Source organism: Ostrea edulis, chromosome 1 (assembly GCF_947568905.1).
Source record: "Ostrea edulis chromosome 1, xbOstEdul1.1, whole genome shotgun sequence".
NCBI classification, from domain to species: domain Eukaryota; kingdom Metazoa; phylum Mollusca; class Bivalvia; order Ostreida; family Ostreidae; genus Ostrea; species Ostrea edulis.
In genome coordinates this window covers 69,471,971-69,493,399 of record NC_079164.1, presented here as the reverse complement: position 1 = coordinate 69,493,399, position 21,429 = coordinate 69,471,971, and the positions used below count along the sequence as shown (strand labels likewise).

The 21,429-nt window shown below is 35.6% G+C and overlaps 1 protein-coding gene across 1 annotated transcript in view; it reads right to left on the bottom strand.

Moving 5' to 3' along the window:
• Nucleotides 1-10,173: 10,173 nt before the first annotated feature.
• The window catches only part of LOC125683662 (uncharacterized), a 35,982-nt gene continuing 24,726 nt past the window's right edge, over nt 10,174-21,429 (bottom strand). Inside the window, exons 39-49 of the mRNA XM_048925085.2 lie at nt 21,080-21,291; nt 19,727-20,956; nt 15,563-18,669; nt 15,052-15,354; nt 14,659-14,955; nt 12,884-12,973; nt 12,536-12,671; nt 12,170-12,306; nt 11,999-12,075; nt 10,724-11,898; nt 10,174-10,606 (exon numbers count right to left, since the gene is read on the bottom strand). Of these exons, the coding sequence (XP_048781042.2) occupies nt 10,264-10,606; nt 10,724-11,898; nt 11,999-12,075; nt 12,170-12,306; nt 12,536-12,671; nt 12,884-12,973; nt 14,659-14,955; nt 15,052-15,354; nt 15,563-18,669; nt 19,727-20,956; nt 21,080-21,291 (7,107 nt within the window). The 3' untranslated portion in view covers nt 10,174-10,263. The remainder of the gene's footprint in view (nt 10,607-10,723; nt 11,899-11,998; nt 12,076-12,169; nt 12,307-12,535; nt 12,672-12,883; nt 12,974-14,658; nt 14,956-15,051; nt 15,355-15,562; nt 18,670-19,726; nt 20,957-21,079; nt 21,292-21,429) is intronic.

The following is a 21,429-nucleotide window of genomic DNA, read 5'->3' as shown; positions in this document are numbered from 1 at the left end:
AATATAAATGGAAAAGATCAAATATTGCAACGTTTGACATGCCATACCAGAACACTGCAGACAAATTTTAGATAAAAATGTCATTATGTCACCACTTAAAAAAAACTCGGTACCCCTTGAAATAATCCATGATCTCTAGAAATACTAGTACGTGTAAATATACATTATCTTAGTACGCTTTGTGTTCAAAGCCTGTGAAAAGTATAGAAAGAACATAAAGTACCATGTTAGTTTTAAGATACGTTTCACTTATGCAGCTTTAGAAAAGGAATTGAATCACCTACAAAGAAACAGATTTCTGACAAAAAAAGAATTTATCATGTATGTGATTAGATTTTCTATACTTATTAGAAATAATTTATAATACTCCAGACGGTATCTATTTAATCTTCCACTCGTCTAGGTGTGCCTATCCTTGGATAAACTTAGATCGGAGCAGTTGAGAAAAAGTCGTAAATATTTGTTGACTCAAGGATTCCAGAAATTATCTCTTGATTTATTGTTGTTTTAACAGACTGGTAGTTAGAAAATAAAGGTAGACGATACATGCATCAAAGCAAGCTTACGGTTCCAAGTTAGATTCTGTATTATGTTCAGAGGGATTACACATTTCTAGATTTGAATTAATTAGAGTAGAAAACAACTATGAAGTGCCAGGAGCTCCGGATTACATTTGCTGTATTGATTTAAGAGTTACCAGCATTTTTTAAAGCATTCAGTTTCAGTTTCTGTAATTCTCTCCACTTCGATAAGAGACGAAATTACCTCGATCAATTGAAAGTATAGATACACGGAAAATTGAAATGAAAAACGGGTATCTAGATAGTGGAATCATCCCTCGGGACTATCCAATTATCATCAGATTGGCCTGTATGTATAAAGAACAGATTAGTATGGTAATCTCCGAGATTAAAGTGAATATGATAGTGGTATCTGAAATAAGGATGCGGATAAGTAGTTTATGTTTCTGTTCCGGATCATTCGACAATTGTACTTTATAGCGCGTGTTCAAAACACAATACGGTGGTACAATGACACGATGGTACATATATGATTGATTGATTGTACATGTATATTGTCACTATAGGGAGACGTCACCACTGCCGGTGAAGGGTTGCAAAATCTCGGCCTACATGTATGCTCGGCGCTTATGGCCTTTGAGCAGGGAGGGATCGTTATCGGGCCACACCTGCTGTGACATGGGTCCTCGGTGTCTGTGGTCTCATCCGAAGGACCGCCCTACTTAGTCGCCTCTTACGACAAGCAAGGGGTACTGAGGATCTATTCTAACCCGGATCCCCACGAGATTACATGTATGATGATTTCATCGTAATTTTACGGTATCCTCTCCATCCTAGCATTGTCATCGTGTCATCGGTGTACCTGCGTCATCGTATTAATATACCGATATGTCATCGCTGATTGTTGTTTTCTTTTATATCTGCAATATGCTCACTTAATTCTGCAAATTGACCGATTGATCTTGATGATATTGCATGTTACATATCTTGGAAAACATGCAGTTTTTGTTTTATATATATCGGTCATTTTGTGACTTCAAGTGCAGGATTCAATTCAAAACATGACATGGTTATGCAAGCCGTTTTGAAAAGCAATCATGATATTCGATTTTTTTTTTTTTTTAGAATACTAGTATCTTGTTAGAAAATGGCATGGGGGTAGTTTTACCACACGTGCAAAAAGCAGTTATGCACCTGTAACTTCTTTATTAGTGCAGTTTATGTAATCCTAAATGCTGGATTTCAGAAACCATATGACATTTATGTCGATTAAAAGCAGAAAGAAAATTTGGATAGATGTTGTTTGTTAATACCGGACCAAAGGAGCGTTTATCAGTTTTTGAGTGCGAGCCCCTCAGAATGTCCGCAGATTTACATGTACTTACATAAAGATAATGGTAAGACAGAAATAGATAACCGCTATTTTGTTAAAACTTCAAAGTTTGGAATAATACCAATTCTGTTTGACTAAAGGCATGTTACAAACATGTATTCTTCTTGATTTGGATTTAAAGTACCTGTCGTTATAGATATTTAGTAAATAACATAATCGCCAATATTTCTTTTTATCAACATACGAGAAATAAAACTTCGAAATATATTTTTTTTCAATAGCTATTGCTATTTAGAAGAGTTTAGATTGATTATGAAAAAATGCTTGATACCTTAACAAGGTAATCCCCCCTCCCGTTTAAAGTAAAAAAAATTTTACTCTTTTTTGTGCATTTTAAAAGGGGGAACACATACAAGGGGAAGGACGTTGTTACTTAACTCCTTCGATAAATCATAAGTACGGTTATCTCTTATCCAAATAAGATTTTTTGTTACAAAACAATGCCTCTTAACTCTATTTAAGAGCAAACCATGACTCCATCCCATTTAAAAGAAAATTTGACCGAATTTTCGTGTTAACGTCTGCTCAGATGATTTTGGAAACACCGTAGTTAACATTCTTGCACTCTACAAACGATGGCTTGAAAGAACTCGGACGGATTTTTTGTTTTGTTGTGGGTACCCTTCAATTGCTAGATCATGACCTCAACAAAATCTAAATTTATTTTTCTGTAAGATTTATTTTTCCTGTATGATTTTAATTGGATTTTGAAAAAAAAATCCTACCAGAAATAAAAAAATTTCAAAAGGGAAAATAAATCCGTAGGGAATTTTATGAAGAGACGTCTCAAAGGAGTTTGTTTTTAAGAAAGCCTTGGAGTATGTAGATATCCAATCTGATTGAAACCAGATCCTGAGATCCGCTCACTTAGATCGCTACACTAGGATCTGACGTAACCCCATATAGGGTCACGTCCGCATGACCTTTCGTTAAGCCAATCAAATTGACCCTGTCGATTTATACCAACGATAATTTTTCTCCCATGAACCTTTGCGTCATTATTTACGTTAGAGATGCAAAAAAAAAAAAAAAATAAAAAAAAAAAAAATAAAATGGCTGCGCGTTTGACAGACGATTGCACACCTTTCAAAACATTTGATTTAAACGACGTCTGTTTTCTCTGCGGGTTTTCTTTCATTCAAACGTTAAAAAATCCCGATGGAGTTTGAAAGAAAACATATCGCAGCTAGATGCGATGTCACAATGCACCGTTTACGTCGACTGGCGTTATATTCCTCGCGTTATGTAAGTAAACCATCTTGAAAACTATTCAATTCGCACATAGAACTTTCCTTGCTCCTTGTAACTATGAATAATTAATGCAAATTAGGTTACCTATGACGTCGCAACATTGAAGCGGGCCGTATATTGATACGACCCTATCAGGTATGCGCATTTCTATTTTCAGACGGGATTTTCCCTTTGCACATGCGCACTGATCTGAAATTGAGAGAATATAAATAAGCGCTTCGTTGGGAAAAAAAATTATAGAAATTGATCAAGAAATGAATTTTTAATGATTTTTTTTAATATTTTCGACTGGTTGTGATTAAAGAGATTGATATACTCCCAACTCGGTGATTAAACTAATAATTGTTATGAGGATATTTTGATTTGAATCTTCGATTTTTGTAAGTAGCTTGAATTTCCTCTGACGATTAAGTTGCAGTAAGTCCGATTCAGAGTTTTTTCCTCATTTTCTGGGTAAATCATATTTCCTTACAGCAAATTTTGAGAAAAATACTACTTCCGGTTGATTGTTTTCATTATTAAACGTAATTTTTCGTTAGATTTTTAAATTTTTCTCGGCTTTTGAAATGATATTTCAAAGAGAATTTGATTCAAATATACATTCTTATCTCTAAAGTTTTCAAATTTAGGGAATACACTTGATTTTAGCTCCCATTTCTATACAAACCCCTATACAATAAAAGAAAATCATCAGTTATCTTCGTCAAGATTCAATAATGACTTGTTCTGGCAGATGGGGCTGTGCCTGTCTGAACTGTTTTACTTATTGCCCCTACACCACAGTCAACAATGTTTATTGTCCACTTGCTTTCATTTATATCAAAATTTAAAAATCATCTGATGTGCTAAGCTAAATGTGTTTTTATCCAGCCCTCTGCATACAATATTTTGTACAAAGGCTACAAGCTCTTGACTGAAGAGGGGGGAATGCTAATCCTGAAGAGATTATTTTTCCAATGGCATGGCCTATATTGAGACATCAGATTTCGTAACAAGGAAATCAAAATTTGTTGTAAGTCAAGATGATTCTTACATTCGTTTGGCACCTAGCACCCCCACTGAGCATGTAACTAGATTACTTCACCGTCTGATAATTCTTCTATTTTTAATTTCATATATGAATTTTCTTCTTAAGGTGGATAAGTAAAAATTTTAATTTCCAACTCTACTTTTCGCCATGTACGTAGCCTTACTAGACTCATCTCAGGGAAGGTAGAAATCGCCAAGACATCGTTTACTGAAAATTTATATACACGTGCTTCCGCTTCTAAAAATACACCGGATGTTGATATTTTCTTACCTATTTACGTATGGCGCATGCCCTAAAACACGCATATTAAGTACATCCGGTAGGAGCATGATTAGTTCAAGGAAAGTTCTATGTGATTCGTACCCGTCCCTATTCATACATACATCTGAATTCACAATTAATTTAATTTGGGTATATTTCATATTGTACGTTTTGTTGTGTGAATGAACGGAATAGATTAGGCATTATTGCGAAAGTTTAAAATTCGTTATGCGAGAATATACAAATTTACAGTGTGGAATAAACTTCGTGGGAGAGAGATTACAGCAATTTGTTTACGAATTGCCAGGAACCGCCTAAATAGCCATCATTGCCTGTATGGCGCAATCTGACTGGCTGATAGTTCTCATGAATATTCCAAGCGAAAGGTCATGCGGACATGACCCCCTATGGGGTTACGTCAGATCCTAGTGTAGCGATCTAAGTGAGCGGATCTCAGGATCTGGTTTTAATCAGATTGGTAGATATCACGTTGTTGTTTTTTCTTCTTGATGATCATCTTGTCTATCAGATGAAAGTCACATTCTACTTATCAAAAACATTGTTCTGAAGTCTTGATGAAAATTGATTGATTTCCGCCATATTCAACAATTTTTTCAGTTATCTGGTGGCGCCCAATTTTTATTGGTGAAAGATAGAACCCAGATACAATGTACTTCGGAAGAGACCACCGACCTTCTGAAAGTAAACTGGGAAACTTTCTCACTTAACGGCGCGAGCGGGATTCGAACCCGCGCCGTGATGAAAATTGAAAATAATTAACAATGATAAAAAATTTAATAGTGTACACATTAAATTTCTGAAGCAGGCTAAACTATTAGGTGTTTATATAGATAATACTTTATCATGGGTTGCACACGTGGAATTTATTTCAAAGAAAATTGTAAGAAAACTTGCCGTACTAAAGAGAGCGAGTTATTTCATGCCACCAAATGCACTTATAAAGGTTTTTAATAATATTGTTTTTCCACATTTTACTTAGTGCTGTACTGTCTGGTGTAACGTACAAAATCAACTATACGAGTACATGTATTTAGAAGAAAAAAATTCCTGCTGCAAAAGAGGGCAGCAAGAATACTTTTAAATAATCGAAATAGCAGGACCTCTACGGCTTCTTATTTTCTTGTTTGAACTGAATGTCAATCAAGGATTATTTTATGTTTAGAAATGTTGTCTTTCTGTTCAAAGTTTTAAACAATCAAATGCCAAATTACCTAAACATGTTTCAATATACAAGAGATGTGAATTGCCACCAAACCAGGTCGAATGATTAATAAATGTCTAATTTATTATATTTACCAAGAGCTAAAACTGAAAATCATAAACGTTCATACAGCTACTCTTTTGCATTTCTTTGGAACAAACTGTCTCGAAATGTTCGAAACTCTAATTCAGCTAACATATTTAAAGCTGTGTATCTGATGGAATATTTTAATTGAAGTAGCACTTAAACATTGTGCTTTCCTCTTTTTGTTAAGGTGAGCCAAATAATGTAGTTGTGATATGACAATGTGTGTGTGTGTGTGTGTATTATGCTATTTCTTCTTCTTTCCTTTTATGTCATGTATTCATATTTAGATACTAATTTTATTACTAATTATGTGTGTCATATGGTGTGATTTTTTTCTTTCCCCTATCATTTCAACAATATTTCAAAACTTATTGATCACTGTGGAAGTCATTTTAAAAAATGTAACGCCTGAGGATTATAAAATGAAAGCGCTTGCGTTAAAATTTTTAACTTTGTGTACTGATTATTCTATTTCTTTTAATATATATATATATATATATATATATATATATATATATATATATATATACAGTATACACACACACAGACACACACACACACACACACACACACACACACACACACACACACACACACACACACACATATATATATATATATATATACACAAGTAATAGTATAATAAAGCTATTTTCGGCGTTCTAATTTTTATTTATTATAAATATATAATATTATATGGAAACAAGAATATCAGTAAAATTGATAGATGCTCTCCGAAATGCATCTAACGAACGAACAATGACTTCCACAGTGATCAGAAAGTTTTGAAATATTGTTGAAATGAAGGTTTCTTTTTTTATATATGGTATATATGTTGAGTGACGTTGTTCGTTACAAAAGAAGTTGAGTGACCTTTGTCTGAAAGCCATTTCCTTATTATTTATTTGTGTGATATATGAGCAATACCTGTTCAATAACTGTTGAAATAGGACACAAGCGCGGGAAATCACAAATAGTATTACATAGAGGAAGGTCTTTTTAATGCGCGTATTTGAATTGTTGCGCACAGGAACGATTCTTTAATTCAAATGAATTAAAGAACATTTTTTGAATAATTGCGTACATCAGTTGTTATATTTATTGATATCATTTACAGTAAATAAAACATGATTATTAGGAAGGCACTTGAAGCTCCAAATCAAATGTTCCTTATGTAATACAAATGATCTCTCTCCGTATTGAAAATTAGATAATGATTTTACGAATGCAATTGGAATCCGTCATGCCGAATTAGAGTTGACCGAAGGCAAAACGAACGGTTGTTCATGATTTCAAAATTTGAAACTCAGTATTGTGAATGTGTTTATGAAGGTAGTTTTTGTCCAGTGCTACAATTTAAGAGCAGAATTATGAATACACGTTATTTCTTCTCGTCAAACCGATTTAATCGAAAGCATAATGATTTATATGAATGACAAACAGAAAAACGTCTATATTGTAAACAGTGGTCTGATTTCTTGGACAGTGTCAGGTAGTTTACAACCTTATTTCGGTAAAATATGTTTTAATTTTAAGGTTATAAGGCTCAAACTTCCCAGATCAGTCCTGGACCATTCGATATCTGACATATTGGACAGTTTTTAATTTATCAATTACTTTCAAGGACTGTGTCATCACATTACATGTTCAACCAAAATAAAAAAGACTTTTTGTGTTTATCCATGTGTTTGTACATATCAGTTAATAAATTATTACAAAAAGTCGTAACAGTGGCTTCTATAATCAAGGGGAAAATTAAGAACATCGAAAATATCATATACATATCGTATTTGTAAAAATATCGATGTGTCAGATCGTTGATCTAGGGAGGGGGTGTCCTTCGTTGAATGAGATGCATGTAAGTAAAACCATGATTATTAATTTTCATGAAATGATAAATGTAGATCTAGTCAAAACTATTACAACTGAAATTGAACACTTACACAATTTTATGCTGATCATAATGTAAACCAATCGGAATTCTCCGCTTGCCCGAAAGGTCCGAGAATGTGCAATTTGTTGTAGACCTAAGCGTCGTTCTGGGCGCTCCGTTCTTGAATTTTTTTTCAACAATTATAAAAAGTTATTTTTTCTGTAAGATCAAATTCAAGCATCGATGAACAACGGATTTACTCCATAACGTATTATCTTAAGTTGCCATTAAAAAGAAAACAAAAAAATGTTAGATCCGCCAAAGCGTGTCCGCCACTTTACATTAATTTTTGCTATTTCAGGGTAATTTATCGAAAACGAAAGTAGGTTTTTGATTTATTTTACGATGTTTACTAATCAAGTAAAATTCTATTATAGCTTACGGACCTCACCTCACATATGAAACAATATTAAAGGTGCAAGAAGTAACTCTGGAGTAAGCGTTTGGAGTTTATTGGCAAAAATTCTTAATTTGTTTTTAATGACCTTGACCTTTTGAAAATGACCTTCGTAAAAAGGCTCTGTCTCAAGGAATATTTGTGATCAATAATGATTAATTTCTGATGAAAGGTTTAGATAAAAATTGTTACTATCAGAATTTTTTATGTTCTGAGTCACTTTGGCCTTTCCAAAGTGACCAAAAGTCCCTACCTCGAAGGTATATTTGTGATAAATTATATCAATTTCTGATGAAAATTTTAAGATATATGAGATCAGATGGACGGACGGACGGACATGCCGAATGACTTCCGTGAATTTGGGGAACATAAAAGGGGGAAAGCACTAAATCTACAGCCGTATTTACAATGCTTGTCTTATGTTTATCTTTTTGACTTGCTAATCTAAATGTTTTCTTGCGAGCGAATTGACACGTCCTATTCGTTCAATTGGCTGTTCCACAACATGCGAAATGATAATGGTTGATGTAATGATTCTCAAGGGAGGTTTATTAATCAAGGTAATCAGGGTAATAATGAACTATAGTGTTTCCAGTTTTATCGTTGAAATGTGTTACTTGGATCAAAATATATTAAAATGTCCTAAAATTTTCATTATGATAATAACGAATCAATTTCACATCAGGAATTTTCAAAACTGTGCAAATGCAAGTCGATATACAATGCATTCACTCTAGGGAAAGAAGTAACTGACATTTTGAGATCACGTTAGAGCACTATAACAATCTGAATATTTAAATAAGAGATGTTTGTAAAACACATATGCCCCCCCCCCCCCCCCCCCATGGTGCAAAATTGAAAAGGGTCATACACACACATCATTTAATTGATAGTAGTATCATCAATTCAAAATATTGAGCAGACAATATCTTCCTATGCCAGGAGTGGATTTGACTATAAGACCTAAGATTGAATAGGGACCATCTACTCCTTATGCTGTACCAGTGTACCAAGTATGGTGTCAATGAAGCAAACAATTCTTAAAATATAGGGGACAGTATATTCCTATATCCAGTTTGACCATTGACCATGTGACTTCAAAATCAATAGGGGTCATTTACTCCTAAAAATATACCAGTGTACCAAGTTTGATGTCTGTCAAGCAAAGGGTTCTCAAGATATTGAATGGACAGTATATTACTATGTCCAGTTTGACCCTTGACCTTTGGCCATGTGACCTCAAAATCAATAGGGGTATCTTCTCCTGAAGATGTACCAGTGCACCAAGTTTGATGTCTGTCAAGAAAAGGGTTCTCAAGATATTAAACGGACAGTATATTCCAATGTCCAGTTTGACCCATGACCTTTAAACATGTGAACTCAAAATCAATAGGGGTCATCTTCTCCTGAAGATGTACCAGTGTACCAAGTTTGATGTCTGTCAAGCAAAGGGTTCTCAAGATATTAGGTTGACAGTATATTACTATGTCCAGTTTGACCCTTGACCTTTGACCATGTGACCTCAAAATCAATAGAGGTCATTTCCATCTGAAAATGTACAGGTGTACCAAGTTTGATGTCTGTCAAGCATATGGTTCTCTAGACATTGAGTGGTCAGTATATTCCTATGTCCAATTTGACCTTTGACCATGTGACCTCAAAATCAATAGGGGTCATCTACTCCTAAGGATGTACCAATTTACCAAGTTTGATGTCTGTCAGGCAAAGGGTTCTCAATATATTGAGCGGACATTATATTCCTATGTCCAGAGTAGATTAACTCTTGACCTTTGACCTTTTGACCTGAAAAACAGAAAGAAGGGGTCCACTTCTACTAAATAACCAATCTACATATGAAATATCATTATCATCAAGTGAATGGTTCTCAAGATATTGAGCGGACAACATGTGGTCTACCGACCGACCGACCGACAGGTGCAAACCAATATGCCCCTTTTCTTTAAAGGGGGCATAACTATTATATTACATGATATGATGTTCCGAATTACACTGCACCACTTTTTTCCCCTGCCATATTACATTTATCTTTATTCAAATTCTTAAAGCACAATTGCAAATTTTTTCAAGATGCTTTTATTTACTAGTAAATCAAAATCACAAACTATTCTACATTCTACAAGAATTCGGCGTTTTCATTTTGAATTTAACTAATCGGCAGAAAAAAAGCTAGTGATGGCACTTGGGGTGGCAACCCTTTGTGGTGGATCAGCAATTCCAGATGAAGATGCCCCGTTTCGCTTATTCAGATCGGCCCCCTTCATGACTTTTTTCCCTGCCATATGCCATGTCCTGAATGCAGTTTCTGTGGTCGATGGTTTGTTGAAGTTGGTCAAATTGGCATTGTGTTCAGACAAGGATTTCATTGCAGATGCTCTCTCCTCTTCGCTATTGAATGGAAAAGATTGTCCCCATTTTCCACCATTGGACGTCGTTGGGAAATCGTCCTTAGCTGGAGAAATTCTAGCACTGTATCTAGGTCTTGGGGTCATTCTTTAATAAATGAATTGTACTTTGGTTAGGAAAAAAGATAAAAACCATTCAACATTCACAAGGAATGATGCAATTTTTAATCTATTGTCAAAGAGAACTGTAGAAAGGCAGACTTACCTGGTATTTGATGGTTGCCAGAACATGCTATCAGAAATTTTGTTATTAGGTCGACGCTTTTTCAAATGTCTCCAGAACAGCATAGCTGGAAATCCTATGATGAAAAGAAAACCTACGGCTAATCCAAACGTTTTGGGGCCATTTAAGACGCAGTCATAATGACCAATAAGGTCTTTGCAATCGTAAAAGACGGAACATGGATTTGGATAACATTCATTTATGTCCGTTTCGCACCACTGACCAGTGTATCCTACGCTACAATCGCATGCAAACTTATCAAAACTAAACGCTCGTGATGTGTCAGAGCAGGGAACCATAGTTGTGTTCATACACACTCCATGCATGCATGGATTTCTCAAAACAAACACTTGGACGGTGATTTCTCTGCTGTATCCAAATAAATTTCGAACATCGAGCTGACTATCATGGGCCCTGATACCAACTTTAGTGAGGCCGCTAAAGGTTTTGCTCAGATGATGGCTTAGAATCATCTCAACGTGGGCGCCGGAATGCGAATACGGTATATTGTTAGAACTTGATGTAGTCAGTTTAAATGTAGACAGTCCGTCGTCTGAATCGTTAAGCAGCCTGACAGTTAAATTATCGTTTAAATCTACGTCATCTGCAGTGATGATTCCATACACATTCTCCCTTGTAACATTGCTTTCACACACAATCGTATGAATATCTTTTATTGCGGTTGCATTATGTGGAAAAGAAATACGTGGATCAAAATTAATAGTGGGATTGTCATTTGTTGGAGTAACATTGATATCGAATTGCTTGTAGGAATTTGTTGCTACAAATGGTGATGTGATGTTTACTTCAGATACGCATATTTCAATCACGTCAGAGCCGCTAAAGTCTCTTTCAGGAATATATGTAAACCATCCGTCAGTTGTTATATTAGCAACACCATGTTTTGGAGATTTGACCATGGAGTAAACTAAACTATCATTCTCTATATCGTGGGACACTATTTGGATTCTTGCAAATGTTGTGTTGTCTTCTTGATAATTCAGAGGTCCTTTTGTATCAATGATCGGTTCATTATTTTGTGCATTTCGTTTTATTTTCATTAGGGTAAACATCCGGGGATGACTACCATTTCTTCTTTGACCCGGACTTCGCTTACGTCTTTGTGTGTGTTCATTTTGAAATACTGCAGAACAAATCTAAAAGAGACCAGATGTGCATGTACTTATTTACCACAATAATTCTAATATTATTTCAAAGAAGAAATCAAAGTGTGAACGAATGAAATAAAGATCATACCAAAGTCTCTAGGATACGGTGCGATGTTATATTCGACGTCTTGCACTTTTCGTCTACTGATACCCATTTTTGTATTTCTAAAATAAGTGCATTGGAAGTCATAAATAAAGCTTGGGTTATCAAATGTAATGCAATGTTTATCGTAAAACAAAGCAAAGGTAGGGAAAATACCTTTATTCCAATAAACAAGAGCAGGAATGTTCATGTTAACATCAAATTTGGAGGAATTGAATCCAATGTTTGAGATGATGTTCACTGAATCTTCTGTGGGAGTGATATAAAATGTATGACCAATATTGGACAGGATTCTAGAAAAGAAAATGAATTGTATTATTTTTATTTGGACACTTTATATAATTTTCATCATCGTCATTTTTAAGTTAATAGAATCGATGAGGTATGTGTAGTCGATGATGAACATATACAGTGTATTTGAGATTTTACGCGGAATATCGTTTATTTCATTTAGCTATATGAACTTTGACTTGGGTATTCACTTAGTTTAAATATATGTACGATATCCCTAGACCTAATTACCGATTTCTTAACAACCGTGATGTTTCAGAGTGTCTTTCTCTTGGGCTCACGATGTATCTGACATAATCTCCGGAAGCTGCAGATCCATATTCCTCTGTGTAGTCTTTCGCTGTTATCATTCCACTAAGAGCACCTCCTATTGTTTCGTAATTTCAATTGAATTTATACATCTATCAAATGTCATAACGTTTTTGTAATTTAGAAAGCCTACTCGAACGAAAATGTTTTAAAATATATCAAGTAGTCCGATTACTTTTGATATTAATCAGAATCTTCAGGAAGTCAAGACTCTGCTTTACTCTTTATCAAAAAATGTATACCCAACTTTGAACATAGACTGGTACATACCGCTTGGTTTAATTTCAATATGCTCTCCTATATGAATAAGGTTTGAGGTTCTGCGTCTTTCATGTGGTAAAAACTGCTTGTCAATGTTTCCTGAAGAAAATGTGCAAGGCAAACATAAATGCTTAAGCACCTATATGACCCCAAAACTCCACTCCTAAAGAACATATGGATTTTCAGTCCTCCAATTGCATTATTTAAACCACGCATCTAAACTCATTCTTTGTGTGATCTACAACATTTATCATTCGATCTATATATATACTGTATTTATATATCTATATATTCGCAATGCTAGAATATTTGGTCCCATAACTCATGAATTCAAAACCTGAACCGGGGCTGGACAGTGTATCAAGACATAGTGAATTTCTCTACACTTTGTGCGTAATGAAAGGTTAAAGATAACGAGCACTGATCAATCTTAACTCCTATAAGGAATACAAAATTAAGAGTGGGCAAATACGGATCCCTGGACCAACCACAGATAGTGCAGGTGCTAGGAGGCGTAGGCATACCCTGTCGACCGATCACATGCACCCTGTATCTCGATCAAGTAAACGAAGTAATCCGCAGTCAAAATCAGTGTGTAAAGAACGGTCTAACAATTGTTATGAAACACCTCAGACAGCAATTGACCCAATGACTCGTTGTATTGGCACACTAAATCGTTACACATGTCACGACCAGAGAATTGGCGAACATTTCTCTACTCAAAGCAGTCATGTTTATACAAAAGCTAATCATATTATAGATTGTGATAGCATGATGATTAGGATGCCGCTCGCTACGCAAATGGGGAATTCAGGGTTCAATTGTCGATCAAGTCACCGTGTCAAACCTACGACGTATAACTAGGCAGTGACTGTTCTTTTGCCAACCCCTCCCCAACATTTAAAGTGAAAGTTACGGGCCTTTCTTATGTGGCCTTATAAACAGAAAGTCCCGTGCAAAGATGGGCGTTAGCAGATATTGAAACATTACTGCTACAGCCTTGAGTGGCATGTATAATTTAGATTTTCTAGTAATTTTCCTAAAGCTGATGATATCTCTATATAAGTGAAATATTCTCTAATGGAACATAACACAGTATACGAACAAACAAAAGATTGCGATATTTAAGCGTTACAAGATAGCTTAAATACAATGAGTATCTTGTATTACGGTATTAGTTTTTGCAGCTTAAAAAAACTCCAGATGATTGGGGAATGAATAGAAATAAGGTTGAATTCACAGTGAAAGGCGTAAAAAGATGTAGTATTGGAGTAATGTTGGACGGGTTTAACGTGCATGCAAAACATGAGTGAAAAATTCTAGAAAGAGATGTGAAATAATACATGTATATCTACAACATACAAAATGTTATAAAGTAATGATCAATGCCAATAAAATTTGACTATGGTATGATATACAATAGCATTGATGAAAAAGTGATCACTCTCTTGATTCCTTTAAAAATACAATATTTAGAGTAGAGCAAACATTGACCCTTGGACACACCAGAGGTGGAATTAGGGGCCTAGGTGGAATATATATCCCCTGTCGACCGGTCACACCCACCATGAGCCCTATATCTCGATCGGGTAAACGGAGTAATCCGTAATCAAATAAGTATGAAAAGCACTGCTTAAGAGTTGGTATGAAACGCGTCAGACAGCATTCGACCTGATGCCAAGTTGTATTTGTACATTAGATAGCTATAATGACCGTAACATTTGCGAACTATTGCAAGATAAAGTTTGACATAGGTTGAAAAAGTGTAATAATGAAATTTTTACGCTTTATGCAGAATGGATCCATTTGTTTTGAACTCGATAAATGAGATCTCCCAACTGCAAACAAGGTTATGTAAAGGCACAATCCCGGTTCCATATTGAAAAAATTATTCGACTTGGCCTCTTTTACGGTTTCATCTGTCCAGTTCTTTTTTGCGTATGCACCAATACTTGTATTTAAAGACTTATCATCAATGTGCAACTTCCCTTTCTCTATCGTCGCTTTCTTTGAATCTTGCAATCCTATCTTTACTCTTGGAAATATATCATTTCCCTGTGGTGAAGATCCTACTTGCCATTCTTAAAAAAACAAGAAGCCTTGTTACTCAGAATCAAACAGACAACCAAATAAGGATGCATATATTTTGTTTTTCGCGTTTATCAGATACTCCTTACCATAGAATTCAACGTCAGATTTTCCTCCTGTCCATGTAACTCCAAGTCCTTTACTGTTTGCGGTTGTGTAAACCCCGTGGTTGTCTGATTTACTTAGCAACACAGTTACCTTAAGATTGCTGATATCAGGGGCTTCGGTCTCCACAGTTATGTTACACGATTTCCTGGCAGTCAATTCCGCAGAGTTAATGGCTGTAACGGTGATGAAATAAGTATTGTCGTGAAAAAGTTTTCCATCTAGATTGCTAATTTTTATCTTCGTTGCCAATCCGATATTTGTTTTCTTGTATATGTCATCAGCACCTGAGGAAAAAAAATTATCAAGTTAAAAAATTGTACACTATTTAGCTCCTTATTAACGAGACGTCTTACTAAACTACTCGTTAGTAACTGCACAATTTGCGAATTAGGTGAAAAAGGAATACTCCTTGATACAATTAAAATTTTACATAAAGTGATATGGAAGATGACAAGTATTGATACACGTATGTGCTTCAAAGAAAAAGTTTACCTGGTCTTTTTCCAATGGAAATATTGTAGGCTGTGATGTCACCAACATCCTCGGATCCATCCCAGTATGCCGCCATACTTGTATTTGTCCCCTGGTATTGTGATGGCGCATCCATAGAATCTGATGGATCGAGACAACGAACGAAATCAAGATTTGGAGGAGAAATATCCACCATAATGGCATCAGAAGTAACTATGGTTTCTAATCCTGCGTAATTAACTACTTTCACATTGATGTAATAGGCTGGCACGTGAAAATTTGTTCCAGTTGATGATATGTTAGATTTGTCGATTGTTGCGTGCTCCAAACTAACGTTTTTTATTGTGAACGGAACAATATTAAAGTCCGTTTGATCGGTTTTACAAAGTGGATTACAATCAACGTTGCAACCAGGACGACAAGGTTTACAGAATGTTTTGAATCGAGTTAATGGGGATTTTGATCCAGTGTCATTGATATTTTTCGTATCAGATAGACCAACCAACACTTCCTTTATTCCACTTTCGTTGTCTGCGAACGGTAGTCCGTGCATGCATGGCTTGTCAGTTGATAGAGGAACTTTCAGGACAGTAATAACAGCAACTGATTTATATGCAATTGGAAGATCAGGATTAGAAATAGGTGGGAAGAAGTTGTCCTTATTCCAATTGTAAATGCCCATCACTGCTTTACTTGAAAACTTCAATCCATTATACTCTCCTTTCAGAACACCATTGATGAAAAATTTTACCCCCCAAATTGTCTGTGTTGGAAGTTCATTTTTTGTTGTACTAAACGAAAACTCAGTTTCTGATGTAGTTGGATCATATTCAAGTGCAACTTGTTTCATTTCTGATCTATAAATATCCTTTATCCAAAAGAAAGCAACCCAATTTTCCTCAAACTGATACCCCGGAATGTGTACACCAAAGCTGAATTCGCCTTCTTTTCCCATATTAATGGACTTTTCCTTATATCCTAATGTAGTGCTTTCCTGTTTCGCAAACTCGTCAGTACTAGGGACTTCATAGATTGCATCAGTTGTTTCCGATCTACTGGTAACATCTGTATGCTCCGTGGTATTCATATTGTTGGAATAGGATTTATCACTCCATTCTCTGAATGAGGCATTTACCTTCTTTTCAGGGGTGTATTCAAAATGAGACTCAATACAGGTTTTGTCTGAACCAAAGAAAATTGTAGAAACCATGTTTTTACCTAACACAGATTTTATCTTGATTGTGTAATTGCCTCTACGCAACTCTTTGTTTTCTACTAAAATTCCTCCCTTGATAACATTTTTAATGTTATCATCGTGGCGAATAATTAGATCTATTCTGTCTTTATTTACTTCTATACAGTTTGTAGAAAATTGATCGTCTAAATTGGGGAAGGGGGCGATTTCTTCCGTTGATGGAATCAAAACTTCCTGAGACTGGCATCTGAAGGATACATTGTCGATCGGGTTGGAAATAGCCAATAATCCATCCACATGACTAGTAAATGGTTGAAACAAAGGTTCTTCAAACCAGTTACTTCCTCTTTTGACTGAGCCCTGCATAGGAGAGGAAAAGTCAAATCGAATATGCCTCGAAAATAAACTAGATTCCAAGCCTGCTTCATTCCAAGCCTTTACACGTCCAACGTATGATATCCCCGGTTCGAGTAGTAAATCATAGAAAACAATCTTGTTATCGTTTTCAACACGGTCTTCTCTAATGAGCAAATACGATTTAGATGTATCAGCATTTATAGCATCTTTATCAGTGCAGGCAGTTGTGGTGAAAATAGAGATTTCGTATAGCTTAACGCTGCTTTCGCCATCTTTGAAATAATCCCATTCTAGCTTTAGGTGATTAGGGACTATTGAATACAGAACATTGTCACCCTCGCTACCTTCTACGAATATATTTCCTGGCTTTGGAGGTGTCGTGTCAATTAAGATAGGATCACCATGAACACCAATACAACGTCCCGTGACATCAGTTGCCACCACCAGAACGTAATAAGTGTGATTGTGTTTCAAATCAAGATCTTTGAATTGATAGAATGTATCCCTCTGGACTTTGAAAATTGGTACTTCATCAAGTTCTGGTAAAATGGTGTTAAAATCGATACAATTCAATGTATCGTTTGGCAAATCAGGGGGGAATGAACTTAAACCGATGCGGAAATGATCTATTCCCATGTCAGCTTGGAATCCTGTCCAAGATACAGCAAGTTCCGAAGTACTGGACTGAATTCTTGAATGTTCAATTTCACCTGGAATTATTTCATTTCGATAACCTACACGAATTCCATTAGAATAGCTTTCCTGCGTACTTCCAGCACGACTCATTGCTTGTACAGTTATGAAATACTGAACACTTTTAGCGGTGAGGTTCAATCCATTAAAAGTATAACTGGTGTTTAAACCTACGTTTTCAAAGTAATGTATATTTGATCTCGAGTTCGGAAAACGCCTGTCATTTCCTATTGCAACTTCATAATATAGAATTTGTTGCGTGGGATCTCTGGAATCTAAACTTTTACCGAATGCATCCCAATTTGCGCTTAGAGATGTTATTGATTCTTGATAGTTAATATCATCCTGGAGACCATCTCGAACATCGCCCGGTAAAGGTGGTTGTATTCTCACTGCTACTCCATTGGATCTACTGATTCTTGTTCTATTTAAGGCGTCGATTGTTTTGATAACATTTATATATGTGATCCCATTCTTCAGGGTGACCATATCAGAATAGAAATGAGCTATGCTATTTGGGATTGAAGAAGGAGACTTGAAACTGGAACCGTCTAGCATTTCCACAGACCATTCAGCACTTAATATATCACAGGTATCGGAATATAGCCATCGTCCTTCAAGAACACCCAATGACGATTGAAAATCAATGTCAGTTTCTGATGGCCCATCGATTACCTTCAGCGAAGGCTGAGAGCTAATTACAACGGTGTTGGACCTCACTTGTCCGTATAGTCCAGCTTTGTTGTAAGATCGCACTGTAACGTAGACTTTGCTTCCTTCTGGCATGACAATATTGTTTATCAAAAACTTTTCGGGATTTTCAATAGGTTTGAAATCTTTAATATTTGTTGTTTTTCCGTTCGTCCCAACAGCAGCTTCGTATCTTGCAATATAGAAAATAAACGCTGACATTTCAAAATTTATTGTATGCTAGATGTAAATGTAATTTAGAAACATGACCCAGAGGATGCACAGCTTCGATAAGGCTTCCCGGTAAGTTTCACAGTGTTGTACAGAAATGCATACATCACGTGACAATGAAAACGTACGGCACGACATACATCTAGGGTCGTATCACGGGGAAGTGTCTTTTAGTTATCTACTACTTCTGTCATGTATAAAGCTCGATATAAGTAAATCTGCTTGTAAATGATTATTTATCATTGTTCTTTTATACATGTACGAATCTCCCGTTTATTAAAAATAGTGTGCGCTAGAGTAATTTTGATGTTATATAGTGACCTTGAAATCGCCCTATTGTGTATAGTTATTTGGAGTATGAAAGTCAAATTTTAAGTAAACAACGACCTGGCGCCAGTTAAATATTGTGATTGTTGCTATTTCGTGTGAAACCTTAGGAGGAAACCTCCATGTGTGCTAATGTTGTTTGGAAAAGGTATGATTTATTTTGTTGCTGTTATAATTGGTCAGTGTTAACGAAATATGCCATAAATTTGACGAAGATCGACATTTTGGAATATTAACGACACTAAGATCTTTTTTACATCCCCAAGCACCTTTCAAGGTAAAATGAATACATTTTACCTTTATATTGCGAAGTTATGGCATCACTCGCTGTAGGGATTTATGGTAGGAACTAGGGAATGTATAAATATATATTGGGTCACGTGACTGAAACGATCATGGCAATAGGAAAGGAATACACTCTGGTACATCTATATTAAATATTCATAATTTCTTCGACTGCATGAAAATCTACCTAGCAACATAGATTTTAGCGACATAACAGATTTGTGAAGTGTCATTTTTCACTAGCTTTAAGTAATTTGGGTAACCTTAATGTTGGTGCACGTTTCTTCAAGGTGATATGGGTATAAAAAATCAATAAAACGAATTCAATAAAATAATCAGTATCAAAATAAATGTTTTGCATACAGTTGATAAAATATGTATTGAATTTCACAATTTTAAAAACATACCTCAATAATCCGGATTCTTTGTCGATCCAGCCAAATGTTCTCACTTCTATAAACGTTTGAGGAATCTGACAAAGCTGTTTGCTTGGCGGCTGCATCCTGTTAAGGGTAGTAATGACTTCAGCGGTGCCTTTTTCTGGAGGAGTTCTATCCACAACTATTTCATAAGGTTGAACACGAGCTAGTCCAACTCCGTTTATTAGCTTGATGATGATGTAAATTCTTTGTACAGGATCTTTTTTAAGTTTTGCATACATATCTCGTATCCAGTTTCGCTTAGATATGGGAATTTCATGGAACTCCGATATATCAGGAGTTGTTTCGTTTTTGCCTACACCAACTAACATCTTTGTAATCATACTTTCTTGATCTTGTATGTCCCATTGGCATTTAACAAGTGATCGCCGTTCTGATATAAATGAGGTGCATCGGTAATTTTTGATAATTGGATCGGTAATATCCACGGTTATAGATGGTGAAGAAACTATTTTTTCGTTACCTGCATTATCAACAGCTGCAATATTAAGATAGAATGTTTGGCCATTTGAGAAAGATACAGTTCCAGCTGGAATAAATGTTTTGTCAGTGAAATGTTTCTTATGGATATCATCCCTTCCAGGTAAAGATCCAATGGACCACCAGGTTTCAGATATCCCAGAAGAATCTGAAGAATTCCAACGAAAAGATACTGCATCTGTCCGATCCTGATATAGAGAACCTGTTATCATGTCATTATTTATCATACGTTCTCCGAATTTTGTTATCTTTACTTCAGGAGGTGTCGTGTCCAATTTTATCCCATCCGAGGTTGAAACGATATATTGTCCAACCTTACAATTATAGCCTGTTCTTGCCCTGACAGTTATGTAATATGTAGAATCTTCATACAAACGCAGATGGATCTGACCTTGACCAAAACTTTCATTACGCATTACAATACCATAATCCGTGAAAGGCAAAACATCATAAACGAATGGCTGATAACCGACAGCCCACTCGTATTGTACTATGTTACAACTTTCGCTTTCAAATCCGATAAAAGACATGGCTAATGACGTTTTGTCTTTTGTGAAATCGTTATCTACCAGAAGCTGACGACCATCAAACACTTTCCCAGGAACATTCTTTTTCATGACATATATTGTTTTTTCTTGATATAGAGTTGAATTAACGCCAGCACCATTTTCCACAACCACAAAAAGTCGATATACGTTGGAGGGCACCAAAGTTAGACTGAAAAGTTTTCATTCAGTTAATATAATTAATAATATTCATATAATTTGTTGTTCAAGCTACTAGTGACTGTTGAAATTCATAGAACAATATGGCAGATCTATAACTTTTGATTATACACACCCTTCTATGTCTATAGTCGGGGCAAATCCATATACTCGATAGACATCGGTTCTTGGTACATTTCCGTCCTCCACAATAGCAATGAAGAGTTTAGAAATACCACTTTCAGTATCCAACGCTCGAAGACTTACAGTCACTCGTTTTTCGTCGGCATGCATGACCGTACCATTATCAAGGGTGTCTTCTGGGACATTAATCAAACCAATGTGAACCTGAACAAGAAAATGCAAAACTCGATGCACGTTATAAATCTGAAACAAAATATCTCTAGGAGTGGCAAATTGCTATATAATATTCCAATGAATTTTGAACTCAAAACTTTGTTACTAGATCCGAAAATATTGAAGCAA